At 39.4% G+C, this 18,923-nt stretch overlaps 1 protein-coding gene across 3 annotated transcripts in view; it reads right to left on the reverse strand.

The window, feature by feature from the left end:
• Window positions 1–15,636, reverse strand: part of PRPS2 (phosphoribosyl pyrophosphate synthetase 2) — a 26,984-nt gene extending 11,348 nt beyond the window's left edge. Inside the window, exons 1-4 of one of the 3 annotated variants that reach the window (XM_071430533.1) lie at window positions 15,317–15,514; window positions 5,782–5,965; window positions 3,165–3,185; window positions 418–516 (exon numbers count right to left, since the gene is read on the reverse strand). In XM_071430533.1, the coding sequence (XP_071286634.1) occupies window positions 418–516; window positions 3,165–3,185; window positions 5,782–5,965; window positions 15,317–15,438 (426 nt within the window). In that variant the 5' untranslated portion in view covers window positions 15,439–15,514. Of the gene's footprint in view, window positions 1–417; window positions 517–3,164; window positions 3,186–5,781; window positions 5,966–15,316 lie in introns of all 3 variants that reach the window. The other 2 variants (XM_071430534.1, XM_071430535.1) reach the window with 2 other exon arrangements.
• Between the last annotated feature and the right edge of the window lie 3,287 nt (window positions 15,637–18,923).

The raw sequence follows: 18,923 nt of genomic DNA on the forward strand, positions 1-18,923 counted from the left end.
AAGCCAGATAAGGGTTGCCAGGCTCCATCTCCACTTCTTTTAAGAAAATATTACACCCTTGGCTGTAACAACAAAACTCTACCTAGGGCAAGACTGTAATCTCTCACAGGGCTAAGATTAAGAGAATTTGCCCCAAGCCAGTATATTTTATATTCTGGAAGCTCTTACATTAGACTTGGCAAATTCTACCAAAGCTCCAATGCACAACTATTTGAAGTAAGTGCAAAATCACCCCATAAAATTGAGACTGGTCTCTTTCTAAAATGGAGTTTCATTAGACACAGGTAGCAAGACTTTCTCTGAACCCTCACAGTTCTGTACATAGCCTTTCAAAATAATGACCAAAGCCACAGAGAATTACTATCAGCTTGTCACATTAATTCAGTAGAGCTTCTAGGACAGCAGGTAAGAACCAACCTGGATCTGAGAAGCATGCAAGTCCATGGTGATGATGTGGTCAGCCCCTGCCACTGACAGCATGTTGGCAACAAGTTTTGCAGAGATTGGTGCACGGCTCTGAGAAATAAAGCACAAACATTTACATTTAAAAAATATTTTGACTAGATGCAAGGAATCAGAAGATTAGCTATTTTTCTTGCTTTTTTCCTTTACAATATTTGGAATCTAGATATGGAAAGCTTCAGAATTTTAGTCAAACCAGCCTGTCAATCTTGTTACTAGGGTTTTGAAACTCAGTAAAGCATTTAGGAAGATCTAAATCAGCTTGCACAGTCTGCCTAATAATGCTTTGTATTAAAGAGATAAAACTTGGGATGTAGTTTTCCAATTCTTCTACTTAAAAGTTTCAGCTAACTTCACTTCTCTACTCCACAGAAACACTCAATTCTATCTTGTGCTAAGAAACCTTGCAAAATCTGAAGATGGAAGGCAAAATGGACCCAACTTTTGAGAACACTGCTTTAAAACAATATTAGTATCAAGCCTTTCTTCATAACACAGTAAAGCTTGTAGCAGATCCTTGTTGGTAGGGGTCTTTTACCCTGATTTTTTTTAAATTTTTATTTATGTTTAATTCCTGGATGCAATTAGGAGTCTAGAACTGCCAAAAGGCACAGGGGAGGATGAAGAAATCCTAAGTAGAAAGAATGAAAGAAGAATAAAAATCTTATTAGCAAAGTTAATGCCAATGTCAAGAGGTTTTTAAAAGCATCAAGGATGCAGAACAACAAACAAGCAAAAAAAAAAGGAAACTGACTGGAAGTTACCTAACTTCTTTTCAGCTACTCCAAAGCTTTTTCATTTTTTTAAACTCTGTAAAAACCTGTGTTTCCCTAGACCGTTTTCTCTGCACTAAACAAAACCTCCTGCTTTCTTTTGCTAATCTTTAAATAAGGCTAATAGCTGGCAATAACATTAGCATGAAGGCAGAACTGCAAGTCAGAGCTCCCATCTCAATATCAGACTGCTTTCTGCTGGCACAGTATTCTCTCCTGCTACATCTCTTTATCAAACAGCCTCATTTCACCTCCCAGGAACTTCCTCTCCTTCCAGCCCACAATTACAGAGTACCTCTGCTTTCCTTCCATTGATGCTCAAGGGCATAAGTGACAATGAGCTGAATCACTGACAATTTAGCCTGGATGCTTTTCCATCTGTGTCCTATCAGGAAGCCAATATTTTCATCAAAACTGTTCCTAGTTTAGGTGGACACTGGGCATTTCTCTGTTTTAACCTGCAGATTGACAACACACTTCCAGAATAGAAACTGAGATACTGCAGTCTTGTTTTATGGCCAGATCAAGTTTATCACCATCATTACTGAAATTCTTCATTTTGGAAACTATCCCTTTTGGGTGTTGTGTTTCACAGAACATCACCACCATTTTGTCAGGGTAAGACACACAGAAAGCAGATGCAACAGCCAGCACTTCTCTAGATCTCTGCAATTCAGATGCATATCACTTTCAGAACTGAGTTCATCATCATTACTGCTTCAGCACAGTTGATTTTCCACTTACTGAGAACAACACTGCTCTTCATTTAAGTTCAGTTCTGTAAGTTGTCCAAAGCTTTCTGGATATTTCTATTATTAGTAGCAGATTTTTGTTCATGCCATTTGAATTCCTGATCACTTCATCACTTCAGCTCATTTTAGCACCTGACATTTTTAAGCTGGACTTCAAAATACTCTCAAATCTCTGTCAACATCTAACAAAAAAAATTAGTATCTACTCTTTTCATTCTGTTGCAGTGTTCTCTCACCAGCTCTTTCCAAAACTCTAGTTTAAAGCTGGACCAAGAGGTAAATCTGAAATGAGAGGTTTGCTCTCCTGCTTGTACTATCCTATCTTTCCAGGCTAGACACGTCCCTTCATGGGAACCTCATTCAACCTGACCTCATTATTCAGAAACTTGGATGATAAAGGTGAATGAGAACTCATGATTTTCCTTATAACATAGTTTGTAAGGTTCCCTTCTGATGAGAGAGGTGAAAACCCAGATTCACAGTATTCATTGCTCAATTCTTTGATGTAATTTTAGATTATTTTCAGAATTATTAGTGTGAAATGCAGCATTAGATTATTTACAGAAACGAAATTGTTAAAAAAATCACTTGAATTACCAGTGGCAGGAGGAATCCACAAAGCTAATATAAACAACACCACAAGAGTAACTGTGCAAAGGACACATAGCTGAAAGTAAAAGTTGTCCATTAAGATCAAAGCTCTGTTGCCTTTAAGCATCTTAGTACATTGTCTTGCTCAATATTCATCACATGCACACTGAACAGAAAAAAAAAAAAAAAAAAAAAGAAAGGAAATCAAAGAAAGCCCAAAGATTTATAACTGGAACTTTCACTTCCAAGAAAGCCAGTTGTGAAGTGTATGGATACTGAATGTTCACTAATGCATTACCCAAATTTATAATCTCAAAAATTAGAGATTTGCTTTGAAGCCTCAGAAATTGACAGCCATTATCTTGAATATCCAAACAATTTTTAAACTAAATCTAGGGGTTTTCTTGTATCAATTATTCCACAGGATTACTGTCATGGCCTAGGTGAAACACAACTGAAATCAAGAAGTGAAACTGAAAATGTTCCTAGTTATACATAATGTAACCCAGTAAGTTTCACCCTTTAAGGCCATATTAATGGAAATGCGTAGTGTTAGATAAAAAAAAAATAAATAAATTATACCTACCCAACGCTCCACGGACCCCTTCTACAAATCAAAAAAACAAAGTTACGTGAGCTGTAGAACACCAAACTCATCTGTCACTACTTCTAACTTATCTCAAAGGCATCTCTACAGCATCCTACATAAATGTTTCCTGCCCACAGCTTGGAAGGTTGGCATAATTAGAGGATGCATAAATGCAGTTATAGTCAAAGCACAGAAACATCTGAGCTATTTTTAAGTTTACCTAGCTTGTGCATCAGAAATATTCTAGTTTAGGGCAGCACTTGATTGAATCTAAATTAATTTACTGACTTTTTTATCATTCTCAGTAAGCCTTTGTTTTTTGGGCGTTTTTTTATCTGTTTCTCATTTAAAGATAGTTCCGGTTTAGTGCTAAAATTTTCAGAGTAGATTAAATTGCTCAGACTAAGATTTTTACTACAAGGCCCTTTCCTTACATGAATAAATGAAGAGCACTTTCATTGTTCTCAGAAATCATAACTGCACCAGAGGTATGACAAATACATGCTTATTTTAAGCAGCAAGGACTCAGTCTATTTAGTTCATAAAGAATTAAAGCCACTAACTTAAATTCAAACTAGAAAACAACATCCATGTACTGAAGATTATACTGCTTCAATTCAAAGTCAAGCAAACTACAGCAACGTCGTCCACCATAGAAGAAAATCTGTGTGTGATCATAGGAAGAAAATGGCTGGCACTTTACTGACACTTCAGGCAGCACACAAAGCTTGTGCACTCATGATGGGTCAAAGACCAAGTGATCTGATGCAAGCAGGAGGGAAGATGTCCCTGTCAATAAGCTGCCCAATGTTGACAGCTGCATTATAGCTTATTTTGCAACACAGAGGTCAACTACCAAGGTTAATTTCCAAAGATGGCAAACATTTTCTCAATTGCAAAACAGAGGGGGAAAAAAGCCCCCACAAACAACTACAACAAAAAATATATGCCTACAATTGTGGAACTCAGTGACACACAGAGAACAGTCTGGAAAAAAAATCTCAAAATCTCTATTAATCAAAATCACTTTCCAATGCATTTCTGAAATACAAAATGCTCCTGGATGGCATGCACTGTGCCACCACACTGGGGAGTTAAAATGTCTCTGGAAGTCTGCCACATGAAATTTGGATACCCTTGACACAACAATTTAGATGCATGGAAATTTTGGAATATACTCATACTTTTCCCACACCAAGAACTTAGAGGATGGTACAGCAGAACTTCCCAATATGAAGTGGGAAATCAAAACATTGTGAGATGCTTTCCCTTCTTAGCATCAAAATGCTCATTGATACCCTTTCAAGGTCTTTTGATATAAAGTATTTCAGCCCTTCTGATCAAGGGAAAGCATCATCCACTACAAAACAGAGCAAAAATGAAGCACCAAGAGATGTAGGCATAGAATAGGTTCTTACATTTTAATCCCTGAATTCCATTTTTGGAAGTATAGCCAGCAGACTTTCATTGTAGTAGTATGGTACTACAGAGCCTGCACCTAAAGAACTAATATACCAGAAAATAATTTTTTTACTTTTGTTCTTAGATATCTAGGCTGACTATTACATATTTTGTAATAACTGCTATTAGTTTTAGCTTCTCCATTACTTCAGTCCTGTTAGGTTTTTAATCTAAAAGAATATAAAAATCAACAGAAGGTTTGCAGAATGGTTTGATGCCCAACGTGAAAAAGAGGGGGCAGTCCATTTATAAGAAGTAAAGGAGAGAGACAATTTTCCAAAAACACAACCATTGCAATCCAATCTTTAAAGCCAAATTCACATTTCTTATTACTTCTTTTCAAGTGAGCTTAGGTAAAAGTACCATTCATATAACCTCTCAAAGGGTCTTTTTTTGTACATTAGTAGAGATAAAGTCCAGTTTTCTCTTTTTTAAAATCAGTCTCACTTCCCACAGAGGGTTTGTTACGGTGTTACCAACCGGGCTGAACTGATATATTCATCAGTTATGACAACAAATTCAGGAAAAGGACAATAAAATCAGTAGAGCATTTATAGGGTTTCCATACAATTTCTTGTCTTCGTAAATCAAAAAAAATATTACGGATATAAATTTTTTAAAATCTGTCTGGCAGCATAAAATAATGTTTTGGTTAATTTCTGTTATGTGTTGTGGATTTTATCAGTTCCTTCCATTTTGCTCTGTTTAACCATCTAGGAAAAAACCTACCCAACATAATTGTTACAGCACTTTGAATTCAGTATTTAATTCCATGCAATTAAAATGCTTAAAAGGTGTTCTCTCCACATTAATAGGGATTTAAAAACAAAAAAAAACTTTGAAAAAGCAGGATAAACAATCCCATAAAATGCAGTTTGCTAGCAAAGTCCTCTGCAATAGACCACACACATAGAATATATCTATATTTGCAAACTGAAGGCATGCCAATTATCAATGCACAAGCAAAAAAACTAATTTATTGTATTGCTCCATCCCTTGTGGATAAACTAATTGAATATTTTACCAAGAGAAAAGAGGGGGGGGAAATCAAATCTTTCAAATCACTTAAATGTTTATGAAAATTGTTAATCTCCAAAAAATTTCAAGTGAGCAAAGTGAATAGAAGCCTTCCAAAATGACAATTCTTACCTACCTTGTCTTTCTTATCTTGCCTGGCATATGGAAAACATGGAATTACAGCAGTCACTCTGGAGGATGATGCAATCTTGCAAGCATTGATCATGATGAGCAGTTCCATTAAGTTGTCATTTATTTCTCCACAGCCACTCTGGATAATATACACATCTTCCCCTCTCACACTTTCACCAATCTCTACACTGAAAGAGCAGGAGATGATCATTTCAACACTTGAAGTACTGGAAAGGCATTACTAAAAAAATTTTAAAAAACCCAAAACAGCTGTGTTTTAACAAACTACCACAGGTCTTCTGTAAACTTCCCATTTAGAGTAGGATGATTTTTACAGCAATTTCCATAAGAGCCTCCTTGACAATTTAAATATAAGCCAGTATGGTCTTCATCAGGTCAGCACCAACCAACAGCTATAAAATCTACACCATGATGTTCAAGTAAAGTGTTTTTAAAAGACAAAAATCTTACAGAAAAGCTAAGAAGGGTGCTAATCAACAGCTTGCCACAGCTCAACTCTCATTTTGTGTCAGTTCTATTTCCTCTGACTGTGCTTACGTGCATTGGTTCCTTATGTGAGTATCTAAGTTTTTTTGTTCTTCCACAGATTTCAAGACAAATCCTGGGATCAATCACTGCTCACACCACAGAATTCAAAAATTAAATTGAACTTAAACAGGAAAAATAAAACAAAACTGTTGAATGCGTAATCCTTTCTCAATTCTAGATCCAAGCAAAAGATACCTACTGCTGAACCACACTAACTTTTCACACCTGTTACTCCAAAACTTACACATAAATATAACAGAAAAACCTTTGTTTTTCCCTAAATCCATGTGCTATGTACACAAAACATACAGACTTCCTAAATAATTAAGTGATCAGACCGTGCAAATCCATGCTCTACTATGTTAGTCTCAGTTATTAAATTATGGAATATATTGAACCCTTATTTAAAAGGTTGTATCTGTACCCAAGACACAAATAAGCTGAAGTTTCTGATTGGAAACCATCCAAATGGCTCAGATGTGGGTAGAATAATTTCTCTAATGGGTCCCTCAATGCTGAGGCTTGCTCTAGTCAAACATAGTCCAACAAGTTCTGTTTATCAGCTCTCAGGGTGCTATGTAAGACTCATGAGCTTTCTGCAGAAAGGAATTTACTGCTTTTAAACATCTTAATGATAAACACACATTTGATTTATCACTATCAAGATAGTTGAGTACATGCTCTCAGCTGCCCTATTTGAGTTCTCTGCAGCCTCAAACTATCCAAAGATCCTGTATTAATTTTTCTCCTTAACTGATTACATTTTTTTCCTAAGAATGCTACAAGCAGGATTCCTTAAGGTCAAAAGAAAGCAAATCATCAAACATCAGGTCTCTGGAAGGACAGAGGTGGTCAGGGGCACCATCATCTGCAGATATATCAGGAAACCTTTCTGAGGCTTTCATTATTCCACAAAGACAACAATTTTGTGACTAAAAAATTGTATTTCCCTCTCTAAGTTTTTGATCAATGGAATGAGGCCATTCAGAGAATTGTGTTTTGATTTAAATATTTTCTTTGTTTCCCTTTTTGAAGCTGGACAAGTTTTGGTCAACACAACATTTTTCCAGCAAGATACTAAATGTGATACATGATTAGAAAAAACTAGCCAGGCTTAAGTAGGAGCCCTCCTGAACACAAACCCAGCTCCATGTGAGGAATCTACTCACAAGCTTACAGATGTAGCTGCAATCATTATTATAGCTTTGTGGTTATCATGAGGGCTTTAAAAAATTCTAATTGCACCCTGACTCAGCAGTTACACAGACCTGCTTTATAATGAGTCTTGTCTCGTACCACACCTTTGGAATATGCCCAAAGAAAAATTATTTTATTACTTAAGAAAAAAAAGGAACAGCTAATTTAACAGTCTAACATTACATACTAGGAAAAACATTGGCTGAGTGACAAAAGTATATGATCTTAGTGTTCACTATATACTGAAAGAACACTTGGAGTTGTTTTACTCTTTTTAAAAACTGTCACTTCTATGCACATCATTAAAAAAATAACAGTTTTCAGAAGGTCAAGGAATATACTCTCAGATAAATATAGGTCTGGTTAATACTATGTTATTTTTCTATTGTCACTAATTGTATTTTTTTCTTATGATCTTGGGCTACCAATAAACATCAACTTGTAAACAACTTAGAAAACAAAACACGGAACTTCTTTCTCTCTTCGGGCATTTGAAAAAGAAGTGTAGCTATGTTTTTAAGGCTAGAATGACATACTTACTTGTCACATAGAAATGTGAGTAGTCACATTTCCCAGTCAACAAGACAGAGCTGTACAACAGATCAGTATCTCTTATTATCTACTGTCTCAAAGATTGAGAGGCATTGTGCGGACTCAACCAACAGATACACACAGAGCTGCCTATTTCACCTTCCCCAAGCCAGAGAGTAAAAGATAACCAGTCATTGTGTTGCAAGTGTTCCATCAGATACAGCCTGTACTAACCACACTGGTGGGGGTTTGGGTGGAGGGTTTGTTTTGTTTTGTTTTTTGGTTTTTTTTTTTAACTGGAGGAAGGGCAGGGAATTGGCAATTAGGATTTGTTTTGGTTTGTAGGTTTTTTTTGCCCCATCCTTTCTTATTTTTCAAATTCAGGCAACCAATAAAAGACTATAAACTACAGAATCAGGTATTTGAATGTTGTATTTCAAGTATTTATTAGACAACACTAAGCTAACTGAAGTCAAACTCTGTGACAGTTATCTTACTAACATTGCTACTAAATTCCTCCATCTATATCATGACCTTACTAACTGTTTATGAGGTTATTTAAACAATTTCACATAGTCAGGACACAGAGGAAGGACACAAAAACAAGCTCTTGCCTCAAGATTACAAGCTCTGTTTGTTTTATGCAATTTAATCAAATTCACCTATTTGGTAACAGTTTAAATAAATTTCTGTTCAAGAAGAGTCAACAGAACCTGCACATTAAAAGCCCTGACACCACACAATTGTGTTTAAAAGGGAAATTTACAAAATCAATAGCAAACAAAAGTAATGAACTCTGAGCCAGATGCTTGGCATCCAGAAGCACAAGGCTCTAGCTGGGAAAGATACACATAAGATAGGACATGATGAATACCAAGTTTAAGTGTTGGTATCTGCCTTCAACTTGCAAAGGCTTATTTGAGTGTTCCATTTAACAAGTAGAAACTTGAACACAATAACAACCATGAATTAAGGATACAGCATAAAACCCACTTAGGTTACAAACATATTTCAATGGCTGAAGCATCCATTAAGCAAAAATCAGAATCAGGAGTAATCACAGATTGAGATCCTTTTGAGCTAGATTTATAGAGCAGTCCTAACTGAACTTAGTGATGGGAATTACAAATTTGTATGTTCTAACCAAAAACCAAGCAGCTGTGGGGAAACAGGGGATTAAGTATGTAGGGCCAGACTACAAAGGTTAATAATGTAAATACATAGCTAAGATGTTCAAATTATACACTTAAAAGGGCTCTATGTATTTTTAAAAATAATTACAGCAGTTTAAGTTTCTAGCCATGCTTATAAAAAGTAAGATTTCTCAAAAAAAAATAGATGCTAAAAAGGTAGATGTGTACTTCAGGCCCTTCCAACACCCAGAGAAGAGGCCAAAAATGAAGGTCCAGAGTCCTCATACAGTGTGCAAATGCATCAATATCTCAAAAGTGATCAAACAAATCCACATGCTGAGTTTGCAACTCATTGAAACCCAGCCAATGGCAAGCACTGAGCAGCAGGGTGCGTTTGACCTCTTACCTCGGGGAACACATTTCCCAGAGTAAAGTCTTTCAACCCAAGAGTTTCAACTTACTGGGCAAATATTTCATCTGATGTGATGTTACATCATAACCTGAATACCAGCAAAGCCCAAAGCAAGAAAGAAACAATAAAAATGCCAGAGCTGGTTTTAAGGCTACAGGGATGCCAGATCTCCTGGCACCCATGGTGTCCCCTCAGCTCTAGGCTTTTCCACAGTTCCAAGAGAGCCCTCTGCTACATCTCCATTAACAGCTGCCCAGCTCTGATGCAGACCACTGGTGTGGTAAACACCAGAAGATAGGAAATATCTTGTTACCCTCCACTCTGGCATACAGCCTGCCACTGCAAGAGGAAAACACCTTTTCTTGAGCAAGTTCTGGGTTTAACAACATGCAGCCCAAAACTACCCTCAAACATTTGGAAACAGAAGTCTAACAAGTCTGAACATGCACAAAAACTCTTCAAAGGCTGAGTACTAAACTCTGCACCTCAGGACACCTGGGACTGTCAGCCATTATCCACACATATTGGGGGGGGGGTTTGTTTGGCTTGCCTTTGTTTTATTTTTCTTGGGGGGGTGGGCTGGGGGAGGTGGTGTTGTGGGTTTGTGGTTGTTTTTTTTTTTTTCTTGTTTTGTTTGAGTTTTTTTTGGGGGGGAGGTTGTTTTTTAATTTCAAGTATTTAGCATCTACACAAAGTTAAAAGTGCACCGCATATGGCAAGGTCAAATAAGTGGAAGTCTCAAACCAAAAACTTTAAAGGATTTGGGTCCTTTTCCAATTCAGAGAAATGAACAGTGCAATAAATGGCCATATTTGCTGTGTCTTCAATTCCCTATACAAACAAAACTGTTGTTGCTTTAACACATACAGTGCGCAGTCCAGAAACAATTTTTACCTTCTCCAGCCAAGCTGGTAAAATCTATTTCTCCAGCCTCCTCTAGCTCATGACAGTGTAAGCAAGCTGGGAGAGAGGGAAACAGCTGTCCCCACTGAGAGAGGCAGGCCACAACCAGCCCAGCTGGGAATCACCTGCTCAGCATCTGGGCACTATGAAGAAACACTTCACATCCCCATGTGTCCCTAGTCCCTCCTGCCTTCAGCTGTTCTAACACCAGTTTGTGACCTGAGCTTGCTCATTCCATGGGCAGGGATCTGCAAATACCAAAGCATCTCGATAGGGAGGGTGATACAGCTCATGGCTCCACACCAGCTGAGCCCAAAAGAGCCAGGTTACATGAGATGCAGTAGAGTTAAGTCTCATCTGAGACAATGCTGATGGGGGATTAAGAAGGAAGTCTTAAAGCCAGGTGACAATTTGTAAATCTCTAGGACATAAGTTTCTGGGTTTGCTCTTGTTTTTTTTTTCAGTTACTTTCTTCATGGAACAAAGTGATTTCATTTTGCCACTTTGTGTGAAATACAAACTCAAATCCATCCTGGATTCTCCAGGGAAGCATCAGCTACTTTTTCCTAACTTCCAAGATCACATTTCAGCCCATGAAATCAAGTTTCATTTACTCACAAAAAAATGGCTCTCATATCAACAGCACAGCTTTTCCCATAAAGCAGCCAATGTCCCTTTGTAGTCATTCCATATTTCCTTCTGCAAAAGCTAAATTAGATTCACTTTAATTTGATATTTCTGAAACAGTCCAACTTCAGCAGTTGAATAAGGCTGTGGGTAGGAAGCCTTCAAATTCACATGTGCCAGGCAGGACTTCAATTCCTTTCCTCTTGGATTAAGAAAATCTACAAGACTCACTTCAGCCAGTGAATCTGACAGCAAGAAGCCAGGAATCTCACAGGAATGGGTGGCAGCACTAACCATCTTCCACTAGGAAAAATGTGTGCAAAAGAATGCCATCTGAGAGTAGTTTCTCCATTTTGAGAATAACAAGTATATCAAGGGCAGAGTTAAAATAAATAGTCTTCAGAGAAGGAAGAATACCCTACCCTGAAAGAAAATAAAATTATTTACAAAGTAATACATTTAATAATATTTTTTCAATTGACTCACCAAAAATATCCTCACTGGGATTAATTGTATATTAAAAATATCCTCATTGGGGTTTAATTGTACAGCAACTCTAATTAAATGCCACCTCAGTGTATTTGAAGACAATTTTGCAAAAGGCTTCAGAATGTTTAATATCTGTATGCATCTGCTACGTGTCAGTCAAACAGTTTCATGATGCTGAGGCTACAACAGCCCTCCCTGTTTAAGGACTTCTTTCTTCTTTCTTCAGCCTCAAAACTGCTGATGACAGTTGGTTTGTGGGGTTTGAAGAAGATAAACTAAGCCCCCACTGCAGTCCTTATCATTTTGCCAGATAAATAAGGTGGTGCCACCGAAGCTCCTTCCATGCCACTGTGGCTGGCACTTAACTGACACACAACAGAGTTATCATCCACAACCAGAGCTTAGTGAGGAGCTCTGGTGCTGCATTTGGTAGGGCTGCCTGACTTTAGTAGCCAGCTGAAGGAAAACATTTCCATACAGTTTAAAGGGAAGGAAGAAAAAAATGGGGCAGTGATTGAGTCTGGCAGCAATTTCCCCACTTTCTCAGCAAAGGCTTTACATTTACCAGCTACAGAACCTGAAAGAATATTGATTGCCTAAATCAGAAGATGACTGTGATATTGTTGCTAGATAGACCAGTCTCTGTACAGATAAAAATGAGGAGCCTTTCCTATTTTAAATGTTCTGGAGCTGTAAACATACAGGCACTGGCTGTTTAGCCACAGTGCTTGTCAGTGGTGGTCTTATCCCTGGCTAACTTCAGCAACAGTTTCTCAAACCCACTTACAGCTGCTGAGAACTGGGACTGAAACCTAAAGCCTGTTTCACTTGAAATATAATGGAAAATATTTAATAACTCTTCCCTCCACTCTATTCTGCTAGCCAGACTAATTACAACTCTCAAGTGAAAGGCTTCCAGCTAGGACCTTTTGCACAGATTTAAGCCTGGGGCTGCACACAGTTGTCAATTTATGCACCATTTATATTTAAGAAAATGCAGCAAGTAGCAAAACAGAGTTTTGAACAAAAGGTAAATCTTCTCTGCAACTTGCTAACTTAACAGATCTGACAAAACAAGAGTTTGACCCTCAGGCCCAGGCTTATCTGTTTGCATGGGGGATTGCTGGAGTGCCACTGGAAGGTTTAAGGTTCTTTGAGCTTTTTAACTATCAGGTTTTAGTATTCTGCAATACTGCAAGTGTATTTCATCATGCCAATACACTTGTTTATAAATTTAAAAATGGAAGAAAAATTTTAAAAAGTACTGCGCCGGAGTCACTGTATATAGGAAGAAGTCATTTTTTCCTTATATACACACACAGTTTAACAGTATAGAAAGACTGAAAATCCAGATCCCTCAGCAAGGAACCCCTCTACATAAGTATCAACTTTACCTGTAGTTTAATTTCAAATACATTGTTGAGGAATTCTCTTACTATTATTACTGGGGATTTTTTTATTGAGAACATTAGTCTAGAAAACTGGAAAGTCAACATCCTGAAGTAAGTTGCTAAGAATATTGAAAAAATTACTTGAAATAATATGTAGTGGACACAACTTTACTTGCTGAAGGGGAAACAGGAAATTCAGATTAGACTCAAAAGAAGTTGTAAAACAAAACAGAAAAACAAATAAAATCCAAACACTTAAAGGTTTAAAATATTAAGCCATTTTAATTGAGGGAATAAAATAAATAAAAAAAGATAATGTCAGCATTGCCATGTTGCAACAGAAACAACTAGAAATAATGTTTCTAATAAATACATTCTGCATATGTGTACATCACTACTTGCCTAAAAACATGAACTGGAGCTACCAGATTAGCCAAACCACTGAGATACTGCAGTCACCCCTGCCTTCTTTTTAATGGTAGAGAGAATATTCCATACCTGGAAAAATAGGTGTATCCTGAAGCCCAGAATTTAATTAACTTATCTTATAAAATAAATATGCAAATTGAGATAAGTTTCCACCTTGAATGAAATCTAAATCAATTTAGTTCTGCTGTTTGCTGTTTAAAGCACAGATTAAGATAAGTGTCTCTGGAGAAGAAACATTAAAAAAAATTAGACAAGTTAGCAAGGAATTCATGCAACCAAATACACAAGTTAAGTTTTATCATGCAGAAAGGAGATCAAAGAGCAATAAAGTGAGTATGGGGCTGGAAAGAATTGAGAGAAGATTTAAGCTTTCATTTAATCAGGAATGAATAGAAGAGTTAGAGTGTGCAAACATTAGATTGCATAAACACCAATGGAAGAGGGTTTATAGTAATGCCAGTGAGCATAACTAGAACAAGAGCAACTGCACTGAGAATGCAAAAATGTAGACAGAAAAGGACAAGCTTTGTGAGAGCAATTTTAGAACACATGATAATCTTTCAAAGGAAGCAATGAAAACATGCTTTTTCAGGAGATTCAGAACAAGAACAGATGAAAATAAACACACAAGAACCTCAGAGACTAGCCAGCTATTTACATCAGGAACTTGTGTTTCAGAATCAGCTGGCAGCCTAGACTCACATACCTATACAGAGGAGCAGTTGCAGTCTTACCAGCTCATGGGGTGAACATACCACTGTCACCTCAATTTAAAATTCTTCATTAAAACTGAGCAAATTAAATAGGTGGATCAGAAAGCTAAGATAACACACTAGCAAAGAGAGGCAATATTGATAGAAAAAGCCCTGGCAAACACATTCCCAGACTCCAGGTGAGCAAGCTGTCCTCATGGTTTCACACAGGATTTTTTACACTGTTACCAGTTACTTTTGGTGTTTGGCTGGCTGGGAATCTGGAATGACTGCACTTTGAGGAGTAAGCCAAGGCCATCACAACAACCTGTATCACTCTCACGCATGACCATCAGTCTTGGACTAGGGAGTGGAGCCCTACGGGAGCTGTAATGGGTCCACCACACACACACCTGGCTGCTAATGTAAAATAAAGACCAGTTGCAACAAATTCTGCAAGTGTAATTTGACTTAGATGCTTTTAAAAATCTAATCCAGCATCCTGTTTTCATATCTGCCTGTATGCAGATATAGGTAGGTAAGTAGGGAAGACCTACTTAAAAAACTGCACAGCATACCGTAGTTCATAGGATTTTTTTTATCTCTCGGTAGATAAAGTTCATCAACTGCACAGTTAATTATCTGCGAGCGGCAGGATGCGCCTGACATCGCAGACGGGCTGCCTGTGCAAACACCATTCCCACCGCACAGGAGGGAGGATGCTCCTCACCCGGCCAGGGCCGTGCCAGCCCTCCTCCGGCCCAGGAGCTCCCGACGGGAGCGCTCCCGAGCCGGGCACAAGCCCTGAGCAGGGACACCGCGGTGCGGTGCTTGTGCAGGCGGGGGAAGGGAGGGGGCACAACCAGGAGCGAGTGCCGGCTGGGACAGCCCGCACCGCGCCGGGCGGGACACACGGCCCGCGCCGGGCTCCCGCGGCTGCACCTGCACCGAGCCGTCCGTACACGGGTCCCGCACCGGCACAGCCGCCCTGGCAGGACCCGCCGCCAGCCCGGGGTGACAGCGGGGCGGGTGACAGCGGAGCGGGCCCCGCCGCCAGCCCCGGTGACAGCGGAGCGGGCCCCGCCGCCTCAGCCGCCGGGCGCGGGGGTGTGTCCGGGGTGCGCCCGTGACGCCGGCGGGGCGTGGGAACGGGAGGCGCGGCGAGGGCCGGGGCCGGGGCACGCACCTGGTCTCCTGGTTGCTGAACTTCTTGGTGACCACCTTGCCCAGCTCCAGCCCGAGCCGGTCCGCCACCCGCTGGGACAGGTCGTGGTGGGAGCTGCCGCTGAAGAGCACAATGTTCGGCATGGCGGGGGCGAGCGCGGCGGGCGGGCGGGCGGGCGAGGTCGGGGCTGCGGCGAGAGCGGCAGAGGAGCGCGGGCAGCGCGGTGCGGGGTCAAATAGCGGCGGTGCGGGCCCGCCCCGCCGCCCGGAGCGGGAGGGACCGGGGCGGGGCGAGCCGGGGGCGCCGAGGGACACAGGTGTGGCCGGCCGCCCTTCGCGGCCACGGGGTGGCGGTCGGGGGGGTGGCTGCCACCGCCTCCTCCTCCTCCTCCTCCTCCTCCTCCTCCTCCCCGTGCGAGCCCGGTGCGGTCCGTGCCCCCCAGCCGCCGCTGGAGCAGCGTTCGGCCGGGCCGCTCCTCAGGCGGGCAGCGCTCTGCCCGCGCGTCGCTCCCGCGCCTGGAGAGAGGCACGAAAGGAAGATCCTCACGGGGGCTCGGCTGCCTACGGGATATGTGGTTCCGATGACACCGGCACCTAAAAAAAGCCGAATACAGCTATAGCTAGGTTGATGTGGGGTTAGAGATCTTACTGGTTTTACTTAGCGGAGCTGTCCCTAAATAACCCGTGACCTGTGTATTCTGTGAAAACGCTACACATTTTCCATTAGCTTGGTTTTGTCGATTGTTGCTTAGAAATATGCTCATAAGCAAAGTGCTGTCTTGACTAAGATAAAAAGGTCTTAGCTTTCAGGTAGAGCTGTTTTAACTTATATGTATATAAATAAATAGATTGCATTGGATAGGTAACTTCAGAACCACCTCAGTTTTCCTGTCTTAACGCATTTTCTTCAAAGAGCAGGGTCTGAAACACACGGTTATTTATGTTCTGTCCGTAGGATAATTCATGACTAAATAAACTCCATTTTTGATTAGTAAATTTTTCAACTGAACCTGAAGTCCAGTAAGGAACTTCCTCAAAAAAACCCCAAACAACCAACCAAACAAAAATCCCTCCCAAACTAAATTAAATGTTTTAGTCAACAACTGGGTAATAAATGTTTTGGGTTGTGGAGCTGGGGGTTGGGTTTCTGTCTTTCCCGTTCTTTGGTGGTCCAGATGCTTGCACAAATTATAGACACTTCTTGCTAAGTATCACATAATTGTAGAGGGAATATAAATAAGGGATTCTGCTTATGGACAAGAATGGAAAATATAAGCATTTTGACTTACCACAGCATAATTCTAGAATCTGTTCTGGTTTTTGATACATTGCCAATACCTCAGCATACAAAGACCGGGTTTTGGCCCACTCACCCACTTGCCCTCTTTGTATTTTCTTTTTACACAATGAAAAAGAAATGTGTTTAACTGTCAGCACCGTAGGCTCATAAAGCATCTCAAAGTCATATTTGTGATTCTTCCAGTTCATGCATCTTTTTCAAAGACTAATTTTGTAGGCTACATTTTATTGAGTTTCTTGCAATTGCAAATTTTGCCCACTGTCCTGATTTTGTTGTGATCTTTAGTACTGATTAGTCTAAAATCTTTAGACTCTGTGACAGGACATCACAGCTGACAATAAGACTGCAAGTTTCAAATATGTGAAAAAGGAAATTTGTTAATATGACCTCAGGTTTATCAGAACTAAAAACATTGCTAGACAGAAAAGGGCAATTAAAATTCAAAATAACATAATAAAGGAAAGCCACACTTCATTGTCCACTCAGTAACACCAGAACTTTTAAAATGGTCTGCAGGACCAGAAAAAAGACAAAAAACCAGCTTGGACTGCCCACTGCCCATATATTTGCCAGTACTGAACCTTACAATGAAATTGGTGATTGTCTTGATCCGTTCTTTTTTCCCTAATGCATTCAGTTAAAACTCTTGTCCTCATAATTATTATATATTCCTTTATTCACTGGCTTAGCAGGATATCCAGACATTTCTTTTTGGCCCATTAAAATTTTATGCCCAACAGGTAAGTAGTGTTTATCCAGTAGCTACAATATAGAAACTGCATATTAAAAGTAGTCATGGAGGATGTCATGCAAAAGAAATAATGGTGATTGACATGCTAAGTGTGATTGTCTTTCCCTTGGTGGTCATAGACTAAAATAGCAGACCAGAATTCAAAAGTTAGCGCCATCCCTACTTGAAGCTTTGTACTTTGCTGAAGAAAATAAAAAAACACTCTTTTGATAAATGAAAACCATAAGGGAGGTACCTGCCAAACAAGAGAAATTAAAACTCCCAACCAGCAACTGCTTTTTTCCTTTTATCATCTCATTGTGGTTAGGAACAGTCTTGCCTGATGTGTAGGCTGTAATAATCAGCAAAGAACAAGAAGATGCTGTTTTCTGGTAACTAGTTGTATCAAAGTCAGTTCAGCCAGGACAAAGACTGCAACAGCTAAAAGTCAGCTGGACCTGAGAAAACACATGTGAATCAGCTCCTGCAACAGAAAGCACTTCCAGCAAAGGTGTGAGAGACAAGGAACAATAAGACTTCTAAATATCAGAAGCAGAAATCAGAAATTCTCTGATTTACATAAAACTGAAACATTTTTGCCCATCTTGATTTCTTTGCACAGCAGTTTTGCAAATCTTAGCATACAGCTTGCTTTAGGATTCTCCTTACAGTTCCCATACTAAAAAATGTTACACCCTGAACAAAGTCAAAGTAGTTCAGGGCTTTAGTAGTTTTTGTATCACAATGCTTTCTGTTTGGTGAGGGTTTTTTGTTTGTTTGATTTTTTCTCTTCCAATTACAAAATATCTCTATGGGAGAAAATCTGTTGGAGGAAAAAAACCCCAGACTTAAAAGAACTGACAAAATCCCTGTTGGATCTCTGGAAATACAATCTGAATATCAAGCTATTTAGTCCCTTCATTTTACTGTCATAATTTTCAAGAGTCCATTGACCAGTTTCTGCCCTCAGTTACATCATTTAGTTATCAAATGTTAGCAAATCCTGGCTTCGGTCTTGAAACAGTTAGTTGTGAAAAATCTGAGAATTAAAATAAATAGTTGCTGGCTATTTTTAACTGTTAGTGTACTTTTTTGTTATGATTTCAAGATCTTCTCAGAATCTCCCTTAAAAACAAAAAAAGCAGCTAATATTTGCTTCTAATCACTTGTCTTCACAGGCTTTGACTTGAAGAATAAAAAGCAAATATTAAAGGCCTTGATATGGAATAGCAGCAGCTGACAACGTTACAGTCACATCTGTCTAAACCTATTATCTCTGCATTTTGAGACCTGTGATTCTATTGTTTCCAAATGCTGATCTGGTTCTTCCAAAGCTTGTTCTATCCTGCAAGTATAAAAACATAAAAAGTTGTTAAATGAATAACCCTACTGAGAAAGCATAAAGTTTTGTCATAAAACCCCTAGAGTTGTTCCTACCACTCCATAACTTAGCATTTTTTTCATGATCATGGCCACCCACAGCTTCCAAATTCCCCTCAATGTTCCTAACTTCCACATATCTCCAGTAATCTCCCTCCCAGCTTCCAAATTCCCAATGCTTCCTGGCTTTGCTCTATGGCTTCCCATGAGCATTTCTAA

This window comes from Agelaius tricolor, unplaced genomic scaffold (assembly GCF_023055355.1).
Source record: "Agelaius tricolor isolate 1412-34295 unplaced genomic scaffold, bAgeTri1.0.p SCAF_7, whole genome shotgun sequence".
Taxonomy (NCBI): domain Eukaryota; kingdom Metazoa; phylum Chordata; class Aves; order Passeriformes; family Icteridae; genus Agelaius; species Agelaius tricolor.